Below are 15,981 nucleotides of genomic sequence, written 5' to 3'. Positions count from 1 at the left end.
AGACAAGGTTCAGTATTGTTGTTGTAATGTTGTTTGTATGAAGAAAAGAACAGCACAGCTCAAGCTTTAGTTGATGGTTTTATTTTATTCCAAATAGGAATAAACTGATCCCACCATGTTTCAGTACCTCAGCAGAGGTAATAGTAGTGGTGATACATCACAGTAAAACTTGTAGGCTAAGACATAGTACTCAGAATGAGTGGAGTGTGTCAGGGAACGGCAGATGAAAGGATCCACATGCACAGCACGGAGACCACAGGCAGAACGTAGGGTTAAACGGTTTATTGCAGAATCACAGGCGGTCCGGATCATACACAGTCAGTCACGGGGCGTAAGGGAGTAGGCTGTCTCGTAGTCGAGCGGTCAGGTTCGTTAATCCAGAGTTATCCAAGCGACAGTACAGATCAGGGAGCAGGCGAGAATCAGAAGTCAAAAACAGAGCAGGATCAAAACACGCGAATAGAATAACTAAGTGCTGGGAATGGATGTCTGGCATACGAGCGACGATCTGGCGGGGAACTGAGGAAACAGGTGGTGGTTAAATACAAGAAGTGATTACTTGATACGGAGCAGGTGTGACTAATGGGGACCGGAAGTAAAGCTGGAACCGAAAACAGAAACCGGGAGACTACCAAAATAAAGACAGGAAGTGGAAACTGGAACCCAAAACATGATGATATGACCGAAAAACAAGGTGTCTTCAAAATAAACCTGATAACGGAGCCAGAACCTGACAGTGTGAATACATTCATTATCTTCACAAAAGACAACATGAGAGTAATATTGTCCAAGATGAACAGAGAGAGAACAACAAATTCTCTCATATCAAGAAAAAATCTTTTAGATTCATATAATTCATGCTGCTGACACAGCAGTACATGTTAATTGTAAATGAATAAGACCCAACATGGGTCAGTAATACTTTACAGTGCAAAAATGCACACAGATATCCTCCATCGGAGTAGATGGACAAAGCAAACTACTACCAGAAAGTAGCTAAAACGTTTACATTCCTGTCACTGAACTGACCTAAAATATTATGTTTGATCACACTCATACATTTAAAAGAGATATTCATAGAATACAATATTATGTTTCTACAACATGACATTTTCTTTGAAACCTGTGTAGAAAAAATGTCAATTCAGTCCACTTGAACCTTAAAGAATAACACTTTGCACAGACACGTTTATACTATTTAGTATGATAAGTCTGTTAACTCTGGACCATTGTGGTCGTCTCTGTTTGTCTGGTGATGACTCCAGTGTGTAGGTGTCTACCACGGCCGCCAGGGGGCGCTGCTGCCCGAACTCTTCTCTTTGCTGGTCTGAACTGCAGAGCTCAGAGAAGAAAAGTCCTGCTTCTTCTGAGTTTGATCCGAGGACAGCTGCACGTTGTTGATGTGCTTCAGCAGTTTACTATGGGTCTGCAGCTTTATGTCCTCCTTAGAAAGGAAGTGCACCATTTCCTGGACACACCTGGAGAATCCCTGAGTGACAGCTGCTGAGGCCACAGCTCCATGCTGCTGCTGCAGTCGTGTGAGGAAGCAAACCGTCATCTCCAGGATGTCGGCTTTCTCCAGCTTGGAGTCTGGCTGCTGTTTGAGGAACTCTGGACCCAGGAGAGACTTGAGCTGCTCGATGCTGCTGTTGATTCGCTCTCTGCGTAACTTCTCCACCAGAGGCTTTCTGAGCTGCAGGAAGAAGAATGAAGCCGTTAATGACATTGCTCTGCATTATATGAGCAGCATCAACAAATACAAGCTTGTATTTGTATCATGCTGAAGTCCTGCTGAGTCTAGAATTTACCTTGTGGCTCAGAGTCAGATGCTCCTGAGAACTGGTGATTGCTGCAGTGATTGTAGGAGCCATGTCTGGATGTGTGAGCTGTAGAGGTCTCTGTAGAGAGAGTCTGATCTCTGCTGGCTCCATCCCTCCTATTTATAGTCCCACATCTCCATATGAATGTGTGGGTCCTGGTCTGGCTGCAGTTTCTCACACTCTCAGCCAATCACAGAGCTTCATGAGACAATGAGGCACACGGGGCAAATATGGCCCAAGGGACAATGGTTAGATCTCAGGGGAACAGATGGAGGACGAGCGTTGTGAATCTGAGAAAGTGGTGACCCTGTAGAGAAGCCGTCGGCTGATACGGAGATCAATGACTGACGGAGCACACGCTGATCATTACATCACTTTTAAACCCCAAAGCAGCAGATACTGGGAGGTGATGGAGAGCGTTTTGTGGGGATATGTGAAAGTGGTGACCCTGTAGACAGAGCAGATGTGCCACGTGCGGAGACCAGTGGCTTTGACTGGGTTCATGCTCATCATTCCTTCAGAGATGCAGAATTAGTAACAATGTATGGACTTTCATGTTATTTTACATATTACACCTACAAACTGGGTATGAATTTTTATTCTTCATAACTAAATGTTTTATTTTATATTATTTTTTGAATTCACAAATTTTACAGTACATTGTTCATTTATCCCTAGATTTCACCCATAGCCTGAACTAAAGGCTCCGCCTTATGTTGACTTCAGTGACTCACTGATCACAGGTTCATGGTCTAGTCAAGGTTGTAGTATTAGCAGTTTAGAGTGTTCTTTTATTTTATACTAAACTGAACCAGACTCTTGTACTGACACAAAGTCTTCCTGGAGTCCAGAAGTGGCAGATGTGTCCACTGTGGTGTGGCTGGTGTGAGTAGAATCATGTTCTCCGTTTCCCACACTCGCTCTTTGACTGCTGTGGTCAGTGCTCTACAAAGGATCCTTGAAAGGAGCTTTTGTGCTGGCTTTTCGCCGTGTGCTGTAATAGACACAGAAAGTGACGTCAGCAGCCATCTGGAGGGAAGGAGCCTCATTGGTTGACTCCAGAGTTTAAATGTACCAGTGGCATTAAACTACACTGATGGTAAATTATTAATAGTGCAGATTGTAGATGTAGAGAATATGAAGTCTCATCTACCGTAGAGTTGTTTTATTGCTGTACGTCTAGTTTCATTGTCTTTAGATGCTGGAGGGAGATGGAGGCAGGTGTTTTTAGAAGTGTGCCAAATCCCTCAGGACATGAGGCGACTGCTGGTTGTGGGTAAGGATGCAAATCAACTTGAACTTTGACTCTCTGCAAAGCGTTCCCACACTTTGTCCACAGGTTTGAACTGTGATGACGAAGGTTCATCCTTTGATTTTATTGGATGAAGACTTATGACTTGATGAAGAAATGACTGACACTCTGCACTGTCCCTGAAGGCAGCAGACAAGCAGGGATGGGGTCGTAGATGAGCTGTAATGGCTGCAACGCATTGACCAGCAGCAATAATCATTGAAACTCTGCTCATCTCTCATCATTTTACTGTAGGTGTGAACAGCACACAGGGGTTTTGTTGTTAGATATTTGTAAATAGAATTTATGCTGCGGTGCTCACATTTTTACAAAGCACCATTTTTTTATTTCCACATAAGGGTTGAATAATATTTATGCTTTTAAGGATGAAGTAGCTTTTCCAGCCAGGAAGTAAAAGCTGCTACAGCAACATAACATGACGTCCATGTGCCTGAGCAGCTCAGCACTGACTTCATGTTAGAGGCCATTAGTTCAGACCTATAACACTGTCAAACAAATGTGGGTGCTTTTACTGTTGATATGTAGGTTTTTGACCCTTTTTAAAGTCATCTGACAGTGTAACACTGAAAACTGAATACTGACAGTGTAATAATAAAAATGTAATACTAAATTAAGTACTTTGCTCATTCCTCCGCAGTTAAAGTCTTTCTACACAGAGTCGAGGGCCTGCAGTGTTACCTGCACGAAATTAGCTTGTTTTTACTGTTGAACTTTAGTTCCCCCCCCTTTTTAAAGACATCTGACAGTGTAAAACTGAAAATTGAATACTGAATAAAAATACTTTGACCTATTATTCCACAGTAAATCTGCTTCTCAATGTAGTTTTACTGTTTTACTGTTGAATTTTAGTTTTCTGACATCTGACAGTGACCTAAGACCCATGACACTGTTTTTGTTTGCAGACTTTCTGGGTTAATAAAGGATCAATAACTGAGTGAGGCCTCAGCCAGAAAACATGCGCATGTCATAGAGTTGATTTAATCTGTGTCCAGATTTTGCTACACTATTATTGTCACGATCTGGGTTTTGTGTCTAGTTGTTTCCTGTTTTATTTTGGTAGTCTCCTGGGTTCTGTTTCTGCTCGAGCTTTACTTCCGGTTTTTGTCTTGTCACAGCTGTCCCTGCTTCACCTGGTCGTTATCCGCACCTGCACGTTATCAATAATCAAGCCACTTTGTATTTAACCACCACCTGTGTCCTTAGTTCTCCGCCAGATCGTTGTTTGTGTGTTTCTTGAGTATCTCGAGTCTCCTGAGTTTCTTTGCCATAGCACTCCATCCCAGCATTTCCTGTTTGATCCCTCGTGTGTTGATCCTGACTGAACCCTGGTTGACCGTGAGTTTTGCCTAGCCCTTGTTTGTGCCGTCGCCGCGATCTCTTGTGTGTCGAACCCTGCCTGTCTACTGGACCTGAGATCGCTTGCTCTCCGTCTGTGTTTTAAGCCCGAGATTTTTGTGTATGACCTGGACCGTCTGACTCTGCTTATAGCAATAAACCTGTGTTTGAACATTATCCTGCCTCGGTGCTGTGCATGTGGGTCCTTTATCTGCCGTCCCGTGACAATTATACACTGATTGGATATAGTTATAGATATAGTTAGTTATTACTAATTAACACACAGTTCAAATGGAAGTCAATTATACGTCTGTTTATTAGTACAACTTAATAATTAAGTATGAACTTCTCAACAGGAAGCAGATAAATGTGATGATACATCACAACCACAACTTGGTAACATGTCCAAGGCACCATGTTCTCAACGTGAGGAGAGGAACTCTAGTCTTTACAAAAGACAGCAGCAGTACATTAATCATCACAGTCTCACATAATTAAGACATAATTACGTCCTTTAAATCAAAGGAAACAAAATACTAATCTTGAAACAGATCACAGGACAATAATCATAATGTGATACAAGCACAGTAATCAATATAATTTCACAAGAAATTTCAGTGTTGTTACTGTCTTTGACAGAATCATGTGAAAGGTGAAACCTTCAGAGTAGAAGAGGATAAAATACACATGGATCTAATAACAGATCGATTGTTTGCGTTCCAGAAAACTGAAAGTGTCCACATTAACAGAAACTGTTCACTCAGTGAACAAAGATGGTTCTGATCAAACATGATCATTAACAAACAAGAAGTCAATAACTTCAACTTATACATATCACCAAAAAATAACACACAGGTTTCTGTGATTTATCTTTGGCACCATTATATAAAGTTTCTTTCTTAATTAGAAAAAAAATAATATTTCCATAGGAAATGTTCTTTTTCTTAAAATCAAGAAATGAAATTATTCTGTTTAACCAGATGAACAACCTTTTAAATTTCACTGAAGAAATTCCTGTGATCTTTGACCAATGTGGTCGCCTCAGTTTGACTCCAGTGTGTAGGTGTCTACCACGGCCTCCAGGGGGCGCTGTTGACCGCACTCTTCTCTTTGCTGATGCTGGTCTGGACTGAAGAGCTCAGACACTCAGAGTCAGTGTCTCTTAGGACGCTATCACAGGAAGACTCCAGCTTGTTGATGGGGTTCTGCAGGCTCCTCAGAGTTTGTGCCTTCACCCCCTCCTTGGACAGGAAGTATGTGACCTCCTGGACACACCTGGAGTATCCCTGAGTGACAGCTGCTGAGGCCACAGCTCCATGCTGCTGCTGCAGTCGTGTGAGGAAGCAAACCGTCATCTCCAGGATGTCGGCTTTCTCCAGCTTGGAGTCTGGCTGCTGTTTGAGGAACTCTGGACCCAGGAGAGACTTGAGCTGCTCGATGCTGCTGTTGATTCGCTCTCTGCGTAACTTCTCCACCAGAGGCTTTCTGAGCTGCAGAAGGAAGAATGAAGCCGTTAATGACATTGCTCTGCATTATATGAGCAGCATCAACAAATACAAGCTTGTAGGATTCATGCTGAAGTCCTGCTGAGTCTAGAATTTACCTTGTGGCTCAGAGTCAGATGCTCCTGAGAACTGGTGATTGCTGCAGTGATTGTAGGAGCCATGTCTGGATGTGTGAGCTGTAGAGGTCTCTGTAGAGAGAGTCTGATCTCTGCTGGCTCCATCCCTCCAATTTATAGTCCCACATCTCCATATGAATGTGTGGGTCCTGGTCTGGCTGCAGTTTCTCACACTCTCAGCCAATCAGAAAACACTGTAACACAATAAGGCATGTGGGGCAGCATCATGCTGGTAGTATTATATTGCCCAGGGGACAATAGCTGGCTCGCAGAGGAACAGGTGGAGGAATGGAGGGCGGGAGGGGGAACTCGGAGCTCTATGTGAATGTGAGAAAGTGGTGACCCTGTAGAGAGAGCAAATCTATTGCCTGATGCTGAGATCAATGACTTTGACTGAGCACACACTTATCACACACGTGGGAGAATGACAAGATCAGAAAAACACTTTTCAAGCATGTGTGCTGCCAAATTATTAATATTAATTTATACAGTTCCAGTGACCGTACAATATTAATAAATCAATTATAATGTATGGATGTAAGGGCATATGTAAAGGACATCCAGATGAAACACATCTGCCCTCAAACCAGTGGCAGCCAGTGAGTAAAGAGCTGGTTGGGGGTTCCCACACTGAATAGTGGGAGCTCTGATCAATGCAGCACAAAGGGAGCTGGAATGCATCACTGACAGCTCAGCTCAGGTCCTGTGCTGGTGAAAGGGCACAACCTGACGGCTCTAACCCTCTGGAGGGACAGAACGACAGTGGCTGCGCTTTTTATAACTTACATGCAAAACTGAAAAGACCCAGAGTTTCAGCGGAACACTGCAGAATTAAATGAGTTATGTCACACTCATTTCACCTGGACATTGTCTTTAACCACACGACACAAGCATTATTCTATCATCATCATTTTATAATATCTGAAGATTAAATTTTTTACTATAAATATCTGAAACGCAGATACTATGAAGCACTATCATTTTAAAAGGACATGGGATGGTGAATCGCTGCGCACAGAGAAACTTCAAATGACACAAGCTGAAGTTGGCGCCAATGAGAGACAAAAAGAGGGGCTGATGTGGAAAAAAAGCCTAAGACGGGCGGAAACCTCCCCCCGGGAGGCGGCGGGTGCTGGTTAATCACACTGAACTGTGACCGTGCCCTCGCTGCGTTCCCACACTCGGCCACGGGTCTGTGCCTGGGCTCCACTCAACAATAGGCATGTGCCTTGTTAAAGGCTAATTCATCGCCACACAAGCGGCTCCCGCTCTGCCCCGAGGGACGGGTTTGTTTAGACACTCTGCTCAATTAGGAGAAAAGACCTGAGGAGATAAACACTAATATTTTGACTGGGAATGAAAACTAATATCCACTTAATAATGTTCATGAGAGCAGAACATATAATTAAATGCAGCGCCGCATGATGCACTGTGACACTTTGCTATATTGTAAAATCAATGCAGTATTAGACTTTTCACATTTCTGAGAATTCTATTTAGCGCGAACAGTTTTATTTTACCATATTCTTATTTATTTATATTACAGTTGTAAAAGTAGAGCGCTTGCTAATTTTGGAATTTTTTGTATATTGCCTATAACTGCAAATACATAAAATTCTGTATAGGTTAAATTCAATATAATAAGATCAAAGTTGTTGTTGGGCCAAAAAAAGTTCTAAAATCCAAAACGCTGATAAATATAAATAACCATATACATGAACTGCTGTTAGATTTGATGTGTGATTTTATTCTAGTCACACGTAATTTTTATCTTTTTTTGCCCAAACTGCACCTGTTTAATATCCAAACGGTTTCTTTTGAACTTTTGAACATGTAAAAACATAAACATTTGTAATGTAAATAAATAGACTCTGGGTCTGGGTGAATAAAAATTTAAACATTTGACATTCAGCAGTGAGGGATTCCTCCCCCTCGCAGACGTCTTTGTCTGTCCTCTCTTCATTGTCCCTTCGGGGCTCTGTGAGTGAGATTTCTCTGGTTTCCCACACTCTGTCCATTCACTGCTTCTAAGAACAAAAGAAGTGTGTCTGGTTGCACATCACATTAATTATGGAGTCAGTTTACGAGGTTTGTCCTACTGCCTCTGAATGGAAATTCCTGTCATCAAGACTCGTCATTACCAGGCTTTTGTAAAGTGTCTGCAAGGAATGCAGACATGCTAAGGATTAATGAGCATTCAAAACCCTCTTTTCCCACTGCTTAGGATTCATATTGTTCATGTGAATTCCAGGAGCTTTATTTTGAAGGGAATGAAACCAGAATCCCTGAATATATACTTTTGTAACAATATTAGGATTTTATTTCTAGGACTTTACTGTTATTTTTTTTGTACTTTACCAAAATTTGTGTGTATATATATATATATATATATATATATATATATATATATATATATATATATATATATATATATATATATATATATATATATATATATATATACAAGCAATTGCCAAATGTCACCACTGTGACACAGGTGAATGACACGAAAGGAGCATAATGAGAAGAAAAATGATCACATTCATATATATTCTTTTGAGAAGAAGGCATAGAAAAGATGTGGAAGGTGTGGGACCCGTGGTGATGGGAACGCTAGAACAACATCTAAGATATTTGTTCAGAAGAGTGCAGTCCTAAGAACAACTACCAGAACAGAACAGAGGACCCAAGCGTGTAGGTATACCTCCACTCTAAGGGAGGGGCGACTGGGGAATTTATATATGTATATATATAGCTGTTGTTGTTGTACGTGGATGAGGTGATCGGCGTGTGCTCGGTCAAAGTCACTGATCCCAGCATCAGGCAGCAGATCTGATCTATCTGATCTCTCAGGGTCACCACTTTCCCAGATTCACGCAGAGCCTCTCAGAGTCTGTCCATCACCCCCTCCCCATCCTCCACCTGTTCCCCAGAGATCAAACCATTATCCCCCAGGCAATAACAGCATTCAGCGTCCTGCATCCTTTATTGTCTATCTGAGCTCTGTGATTGGCTGAGAGTGTGAGAAACTGCAGCCAGACCAGGACCCACACATTCATATGGAGATGTGGGACTATAAATAGGAGGGATGGAGCCAGCAGAGATCAGACTCTCTCTACAGAGACCTCTACAGCTCACACATCCAGACATGGCTCCTACAATCACTGCAGCAATCACCAGTTCTCAGGAGCATCTGACTCTGAGCCACAAGGTAAATTCTAGACTCAGCAGGACTTCAGCATGAATCCTACAAGCTTGTATTTGTTGATGCTGCTCATATAATGCAGAGCAATGTCAATAACGGCTTCATTCTTCTTCCTGCAGCTCAGAAAGCCTCTGGTGGAGAAGTTACGCAGAGAGCGAATCAACAGCAGCATCGAGCAGCTCAAGTCTCTCCTGGGTCCAGAGTTCCTCAAACAGCAGCCAGACTCCAAGCTGGAGAAAGCCGACATCCTGGAGATGACGGTTTGCTTCCTCACACGACTGCAGCAGCAGCATGGAGCTGTGGCCTCAGCAGCTGTCACTCAGGGATACTCCAGGTGTGTCCAGGAGGTCACATACTTCCTGTCCAAGGAGGGGGTGAAGGCACAGCCGCAGAGTAAACTGCTGAACCACTTCAACAACCTGCAGTTTTCCTCTGGGAAGAAACAGAGAGGGGAGGATTTCTCTCCTCTCAGCTCCACAGTTCAGAGCAACAGCAGCAAAGACAAGAGCCCAGTCAGCAGCAGCATCTGGAGGCCGTGGTAGACACAGGCTGCCAAGAACTCTGCATTTGTTATTGCAGTAGTTATTTTTATTGCCTTTTGTAAAGGTCAGCGTTTGTGCTCCTGTGACATTTGCAGGTGGTTCTACTTTGTATTTCATGGTGATTTCCTTAAGGCTTACTCTGTGACGTGAGCATTATTATTCCCAGTGGGAACTGAGTGTTTGTAACACGGACAATGACACATGACTGTTTATTTTTCCATTTAGGAAAAACATTTACTCATGTTGAACGCGTTTGTCATTTATATGTGATTTTCACGTGTTTTATTAATTGATTGTCTTCAGCAATGGTTGCTGATTATTTGAAATGTTTGCCTTTTTAGCAGATGAAAAATGAAACGTGCTGCTTTCTGACTCTGTGAGTCGCAGCACGAGATGCCTTCAGTGAAGGACACGTTTGGAACAAGACTCAAAATGAATGTATCCCTTCAAGCCAAGTGATGCGAATAAAAACAATCATAAAAAACAAACACGATTTGCTCGTCTCATCCTTATTAAGGTGTTAGTGATTATCTGGGTGGCTTTTACAGTTTGTTCTATGTTTACTGCGTAATGATAGAGGATCATATGGACAATATGCAAAACTGGGTCCTGTCCTCCTCCATTATTGGGTCTAAGCATGTAAGGACTGATTCGTTTTTTAAAGACATTGTATCACAGACATACTGTATTATGGCCAATGAGCCTGACGGTTGGAAGAGAATTCTAACTCACATCATCAATATTTTCATTGGAGTTTCTTAATATTATAGTTATATAATCTATAAAATTATCATAAAATGTCTCATCTTCCATCTTTATGAGCCTCTAGAACTGTTACACCACATGTTTGCATCATTTGAGGATTTGAGGATGTAGTGATGAGTTGATCAACATCTTTTAAGGTTTTACATCTTTAGCATATCAGTCTCTCATGAAGCCTGTTTAGCTTTCAGGCATGTGAGTTCAATGATGTGTCGTTAACAGGGTTTGTGTCATGGATCAGACTTCAGCAAATGAATTCAAACTGTGATTTAAATTTCTCTACATTTTGTCGTAGCTCATTTAATACGATTGTGTTCTGAGTTCAATATGAAACTCTTTTGTAGTTGTTGTTATATGTTAAATTTGAATTCCCAGAACTCTTAAGAAATCCATCCATCCATCCATTTTCCAATCGGCTGCATCCCATATGCGGGGTCGCGGGGTGCTGGAGCCTAACCCAGCTGGCAATGGGCGAGAGGCAGGGTTCATCCTGCACAGGTCGCCAGCCCATCGCAGGGCGAGAAATCACATGAGAAAACGTTTCACTTTTACAAATTTATTTTCTTGAATTCTGCAAAAATCACAAAACAAATTCAAATCCACTTTGGATGAATAAAAATAAAATGACATATAAACTAAATATGCATACATGGCATACAAAAAGCTATAACAAGGTCCTTTTCAGAAGAAAGGTTGGCGTTTAAGAATATTTCACCTTGAAACAAGGCAGCATGCAGACTGTAATCACATATTAATATTAGACACTGCAATACTTTCATCAGGGAGAATAGGTTTTAAGGCATGAGACGCAAAAACAAAATTAGAATTCCTACACATTTAAACATGAACAACTTACAGTATTTCTGCATAGTTAACAAACGGCACTCATCTTCAGTGGCGTCGTTCAAAGTTAAAATACAACCACCAGAAGCATGAATCCCATTAATAGCAGCACAACATGTTTTAACTGTTTTCAAACAGTCTTCAGGAACTGAATCCACATCATGTGACATAGAAGGTTCCTGGTTTAAGGCCTTTCTGTAAAACAGCCTGAATAAGGCAAAAACAGTGTGTTTAAATCTCCTCAGCACAATGCAAACAATGCATCTTTAAAATCTGCTTTCAGGTCACAGATCAGGGTCCTGCAACTGCTCCCTCGTAGATCCAGTGACCTTTTAAAGTCCTTATCAGCAGCACAGCGGAGCCACGTCGTCCTCGGCGTCAGGAAACAGGCGCAGGAGGTCCCTGGAGTATTTGGAGTAGCCGCTGTGTGTGAGCAGGACTTTTCTCAAGGTGAGCAGGGACTTGGTCTTCTCCAGCATGTCCCACAGGGGGATGCCCGTCTGCAGGTGCTCTGCGATCAGAGCCTTCAGCTTCTCCACCCCAGTGCAGCATTTACGCTCCAGCGTGTGGAGTTTACAGCTGAAAGAAAAGCACAGCATGATTATTAATGCGTTCACCTGACGGAGCTCAATGAAATGAGGCTTTTTTTTCCGTGAGACCATCATGGTCGCAGCAGCAAAGGCCGCTGGGCTCTACCTGAAGAGCTGCTCCTTCACGGTGTCCTGGAGGGCGAGGTCTGCGTACAGGGCCATGTCCAGCTGCGTGTCTCCTGGCGGTGAGTTCAGGCGTCTCTTGAAGGTTGAGGTCTCTGCTGACTCGAGCGCCTCTGCGTCGCATTTATGCTCCTCATCCAGCGCTCTCGCTGCCGTCCAGCCAATCAGGGGCCGCCAAGCGCGGCACAATAGAGTGAATTAAATGGCTGTCACCCAGAACAGGTGGGACGCTTTATCTGTGTGCCACACATCACTGGGGTCAGTGGGAAAATGCTTCTTCCCAAGAAGACACGGGAAAAGGGAGATTTTCCCACTGGGATGCTCAGACACCAAATGTTTCATATTGTTTCATATTTAGAAAATTCAAGCTAAATGGATGAAATAATAAATGCATTAACTACATCAAGTTAAAACTTATGGTGAAAAGAGTGATTCGGATTCATGGCCTTTAAATTTTTCATGTGCAAAGTCCAAACTACATTCACAAATGAAAAATAGGTGTTTGCACATTATGACACAAAAAATATATATTTAAAAAATATCCAAATATTCTAAAGTCAATTTTTCCCTTTGAACAGTGAGCCAGAGCCCAAGCAGATGGCTGATCTGTGCGCGGCCTTCTGTCCTCGCGGCCTGAGAACAGGCTCCAGGCTTTGTGGGAGCAGACACACTTCCATTGTGTGTGCGGATGAGCAGGCTGCATACACAAGTGTGGGAAGCCGTGTGTCGCTGCGGCTCCCAGCGCCGGGGAGAGAGGAGGGCGTGTGACCGGGGCACGCTCGGGCTTGTGCAGCCAGCGGCGGGGGCTCGGAGGAGGCGCTGGGAAACCTGAGCCCCCCCTCACGCACCAGACAGATGGAGGAGAGTTCAAAGCACCCGAGCCTGGTTCCTGGTGGTTCACACGTGCCGATCAGCAAGAAGACGGGACGAAACAGTAAAACATTTGACGTTACACACAGCGCGTTCACGCACTGTGAGTGTGTAACATTTGTCCACTACATCACTGTGTGTGTGTTCATGTCACTTTTTAAAGCATGCGGGAGGAAACCACAAGGGAACATGGTGCTAGAAATACTGTACCACTGAGCGCTGACAAAGTTCACTGTAGAAACTATAAAAAAGAACATAACACAATCAGAATGAGCTTTAATGGCCAAGTTTTCACAGAACAACCAAGGAATTAAATGCGGTCGACTCGTCTTTGTTCCCTCTTGTGGCAAAAAAACAAATTAGCCACAATTTTAATTATAGTCATTCACACAAAAATGAACAAATGAACAAATAAGCTGCAGCTCGTAAGTCACATTCAACAGTGGATATTGCACATTTATGTTTATGTCTGTGAGAGTCATTGAATCATTGTATTGTAACCTGACAAAGACAAGTTTATGATAATAAATTATTAATAAAATTATTCAATCAACACTGTGTCAATATAAATAATTTCAGATATGAAAACGTGAAAAACAGGATTCAAATGTTGGACTTATACCTTGAATTAGTAAATGGAATCAGGCCTAAAGGACCTTCGCTCCACCGTCCACCATTCTCTTCACGCATTGTGTGCCCTGATGACACAATGTGATGAAAACTACAACACTAGACAGGTTATGTCTAGATGATGATGATTATTTTGTATATTTTTATGAAGAAAGCCTTTATTGGTCATTATCACATCTGTTTACAATGTAACATCAAAGGTGGTCTTCTGCATTTAACCCGTCCCCTGAGGGGCAGTGGGCTGCCATGCATTGGCTCAAGGACACACCTGGAGCCCTGGTGGATTTGAACCCAGGACCTCCTGCTCCACAGGCCAATGCTCTATGAGCTGCACAGGAAGTATGAAGTGTTCAGAACTTGGCTCATGAATTAATCTGTCTGTTACACTGTCTGACCCATGACGGATCCCCCTGTTTGAATATAAAACTCCTGATTGATGCAGCTGGTCTGAATTAAATGTGTCTAAGAACATAGATGTACAAAAACAAAGTCTGATGATGACTCAATTTCAGGTGCAATGTTTGTTTATTCAGCACATAAAACCATGAGCTTCAATAAGAGGTGATGATGCATCACAACAGTCACTTGTAGGTTTCTACAAGACAAACTACTCAGACAGAGTAAAGGAACAAGGGTCTTTACAAAAGACAAACCATTCACAGTGTGAGGACACAGTGCTCACTGTCTGTGGACGTCTTCTCCTAAATGCATGAAACCTTCTCATCACTGGTAACCAACCTTCACTTGATTCTCATGATGGAACAGGTCATTTGTCACAGTTTGACATTTAAAGTCTGTTGTACAGATACAAAACACATTGATCTTAAAACAGATCAGTTTTCAGCAAAAACATTAACGACATAAAGTTCTGATATGAAGTAAGGTTATTGATCAACATGATCAGTAGCAAATGATTATAAACATGACTGCATCATATTCTACAACAAAATGATGCATCAGAATTTATAATTGTGTCACAGAATATTATGACGTAGAGAAAACGTTTTAGAAAAAAGCTTCATCAACATCTGGATCTTATAACAGATCATGTTTCATGCAACATGCATGAGAAAATTCTCTTCCATAAATTGAAAAATATTGTTGTTGTTTCCTCAGGAAATTTCACATCAAATTCAACCTTCTGTTGATACAGAAGAACAAGTCCAGAAGATTTCAAAGAAACCAGTTCCAGTAATCTTTGACCAGTGTGGTCCCAGTTTGTCTGGTAGTGACTCCACTGTGTAGGTGTCTACCACGGCCTCCAGGGGGCGCTGCTGGCTGGACTCTTCTCTTTGACGCTGGTCTGGACTGAGGAGCTCAGAGGAGAGGAGTCGTCCTCTCTCAGGTTCTTCTCACAGGGCGACTGCAGGTTGCTGAAGTGGTCCAGCAGTTTACTCTGCTGCTGGTTCTGCTGCTGCAGTCGTGTGAGGAAGCAAACCGTCATCTCCAGGATGTCGGCTTTCTCCAGCTTGGAGTCTGGCTGCTGTTTGAGGAACTCTGGACCCAGGAGAGACTTGAGCTGCTCGATGCTGCTGTTGATTCGCTCTCTGCGTAACTTCTCCACCAATGCTTTCTGAGCTGCAGGAAGAAGAATGAAGCCGTTATTAACATTGCTCTGCATTATATGAGCAGCATCAACAAATACAAGCTTGTAGGATTCATGCTGAAGTCCTGCTGAGTCTAGAATTTACCTTGTGGCTCAGAGTCAGATGCTCCTGAGAACTGGTGATTGCTGCAGTGATTGTAGGAGCCATGTCTGGATGTGTGAGCTGTAGAGGTCTCTGTAGAGAGAGTCTGATCTCTGCTGGCTCCATCCCTCCTATTTATAGTCCCACATCTCCATATGAATGTGTGGGTCCTGGTCTGGCTGCAGTTTCTCACACTCTCAGCCAATCACAGAGCTTGATGAGACAATGAGGCACACGGGGCAAATGTGGCCCAAGGGACAATGGTTAGATCTCAGGGGAACAGATGGAGGACGGGTGCTGATGGAGAGAGGCTCTTAGCGCTTTGAGTGAAGCTGGGAAAGTGGTGATTCTGTAGAGATTGTTAAAAATTGATTAAAAAAATTGAGTGTTTACAGAAGAGATGTTTTGACACTTCAACTAATTTATGTACATAAAAAGACACATACACTCTTTAGGTCATTATAGTTTAATTTAAACAGCAAAAGCAGGACAGGTTTTTAAACCATGAACAGAATCACATCCAATTAAGCTCTGTCCAGTCTGTTCACACTGACATATAGATTTGAACTATATCAAACAGAAGTCTTTAAAAAGTAAAACAGTATAACAAAGGCTGTTTACTTACAGCAGTTCACTGCTC

At 42.6% G+C, this 15,981-nt stretch overlaps 4 protein-coding genes across 4 annotated transcripts; 1 reads left to right on the top strand and 3 right to left on the bottom strand.

The window, feature by feature from the left end:
- Positions 1-744: 744 nt before the first annotated feature.
- LOC114855343 (transcription factor HES-5-like) lies at positions 745-2,003 on the bottom strand. The gene is made up of 2 exons (XM_029150483.3): positions 1,809-2,003; positions 745-1,693 (listed from the first exon to the last, which is right to left on the bottom strand). The coding sequence occupies exons 1-2, from the start codon at positions 1,929-1,931 to the stop codon at positions 1,277-1,279; spliced, it is 540 nt and encodes a 179-aa protein (XP_029006316.1). The 5' UTR covers positions 1,932-2,003; the 3' UTR covers positions 745-1,276.
- Positions 2,004-4,765: 2,762 nt separating this feature from the next.
- Positions 4,766-6,193, bottom strand: LOC114855342 (transcription factor HES-5-like). Its single transcript, XM_029150482.1, has 2 exons — positions 6,071-6,193; positions 4,766-5,957 (listed from the first exon to the last, which is right to left on the bottom strand). The coding sequence occupies exons 1-2, from the start codon at positions 6,191-6,193 to the stop codon at positions 5,535-5,537; spliced, it is 546 nt and encodes a 181-aa protein (XP_029006315.1). The 3' UTR covers positions 4,766-5,534.
- Positions 6,194-9,139: 2,946 nt separating this feature from the next.
- On the top strand, positions 9,140-10,222 carry LOC114855340 (transcription factor HES-5-like). Its single transcript, XM_029150479.3, has 2 exons — positions 9,140-9,299; positions 9,413-10,222. The coding sequence occupies exons 1-2, from the start codon at positions 9,177-9,179 to the stop codon at positions 9,833-9,835; spliced, it is 546 nt and encodes a 181-aa protein (XP_029006312.1). The 5' UTR covers positions 9,140-9,176; the 3' UTR covers positions 9,836-10,222.
- A 3,918-nt stretch (positions 10,223-14,140) lies between these two features.
- LOC114855355 (transcription factor HES-5-like) lies at positions 14,141-15,577 on the bottom strand. The gene is made up of 2 exons (XM_029150495.3): positions 15,345-15,577; positions 14,141-15,226 (listed from the first exon to the last, which is right to left on the bottom strand). The coding sequence occupies exons 1-2, from the start codon at positions 15,465-15,467 to the stop codon at positions 14,903-14,905; spliced, it is 447 nt and encodes a 148-aa protein (XP_029006328.1). The 5' UTR covers positions 15,468-15,577; the 3' UTR covers positions 14,141-14,902.
- Between the last annotated feature and the right edge of the window lie 404 nt (positions 15,578-15,981).

This window comes from Betta splendens, chromosome 5 (assembly GCF_900634795.4).
Source record: "Betta splendens chromosome 5, fBetSpl5.4, whole genome shotgun sequence".
Lineage (NCBI taxonomy): Eukaryota > Metazoa > Chordata > Actinopteri > Anabantiformes > Osphronemidae > Betta > Betta splendens.
Note: the sequence above shows the minus strand (reverse complement) of the source record. Positions and strands in the feature narration are given on the sequence as shown.

Excerpts from the sequence above, each read along its gene's own strand:
- LOC114855340 (XM_029150479.3), top strand. The coding sequence starts at position 9,177 with ATGGAGCCAGCAGAGATCAGACTCTCTCTACAGAGACCTCTACAGCTC. Across the intron at positions 9,300-9,412 it reads ATCTGACTCTGAGCCACAAG|CTCAGAAAGCCTCTGGTGGA; the intron begins GTAAATTCTAGA and ends TTCTTCCTGCAG.
- LOC114855342 (XM_029150482.1), bottom strand. The coding sequence starts at position 6,193 with ATGGAGCCAGCAGAGATCAGACTCTCTCTACAGAGACCTCTACAGCTC. Across the intron at positions 5,958-6,070 it reads ATCTGACTCTGAGCCACAAG|CTCAGAAAGCCTCTGGTGGA; the intron begins GTAAATTCTAGA and ends TTCCTTCTGCAG.
- LOC114855355 (XM_029150495.3), bottom strand. The coding sequence starts at position 15,467 with ATGGAGCCAGCAGAGATCAGACTCTCTCTACAGAGACCTCTACAGCTC. Across the intron at positions 15,227-15,344 it reads ATCTGACTCTGAGCCACAAG|AAAGCATTGGTGGAGAAGTT; the intron begins GTAAATTCTAGA and ends CCTGCAGCTCAG.
- LOC114855343 (XM_029150483.3), bottom strand. The coding sequence starts at position 1,931 with ATGGAGCCAGCAGAGATCAGACTCTCTCTACAGAGACCTCTACAGCTC. Across the intron at positions 1,694-1,808 it reads ATCTGACTCTGAGCCACAAG|CTCAGAAAGCCTCTGGTGGA; the intron begins GTAAATTCTAGA and ends TTCTTCCTGCAG.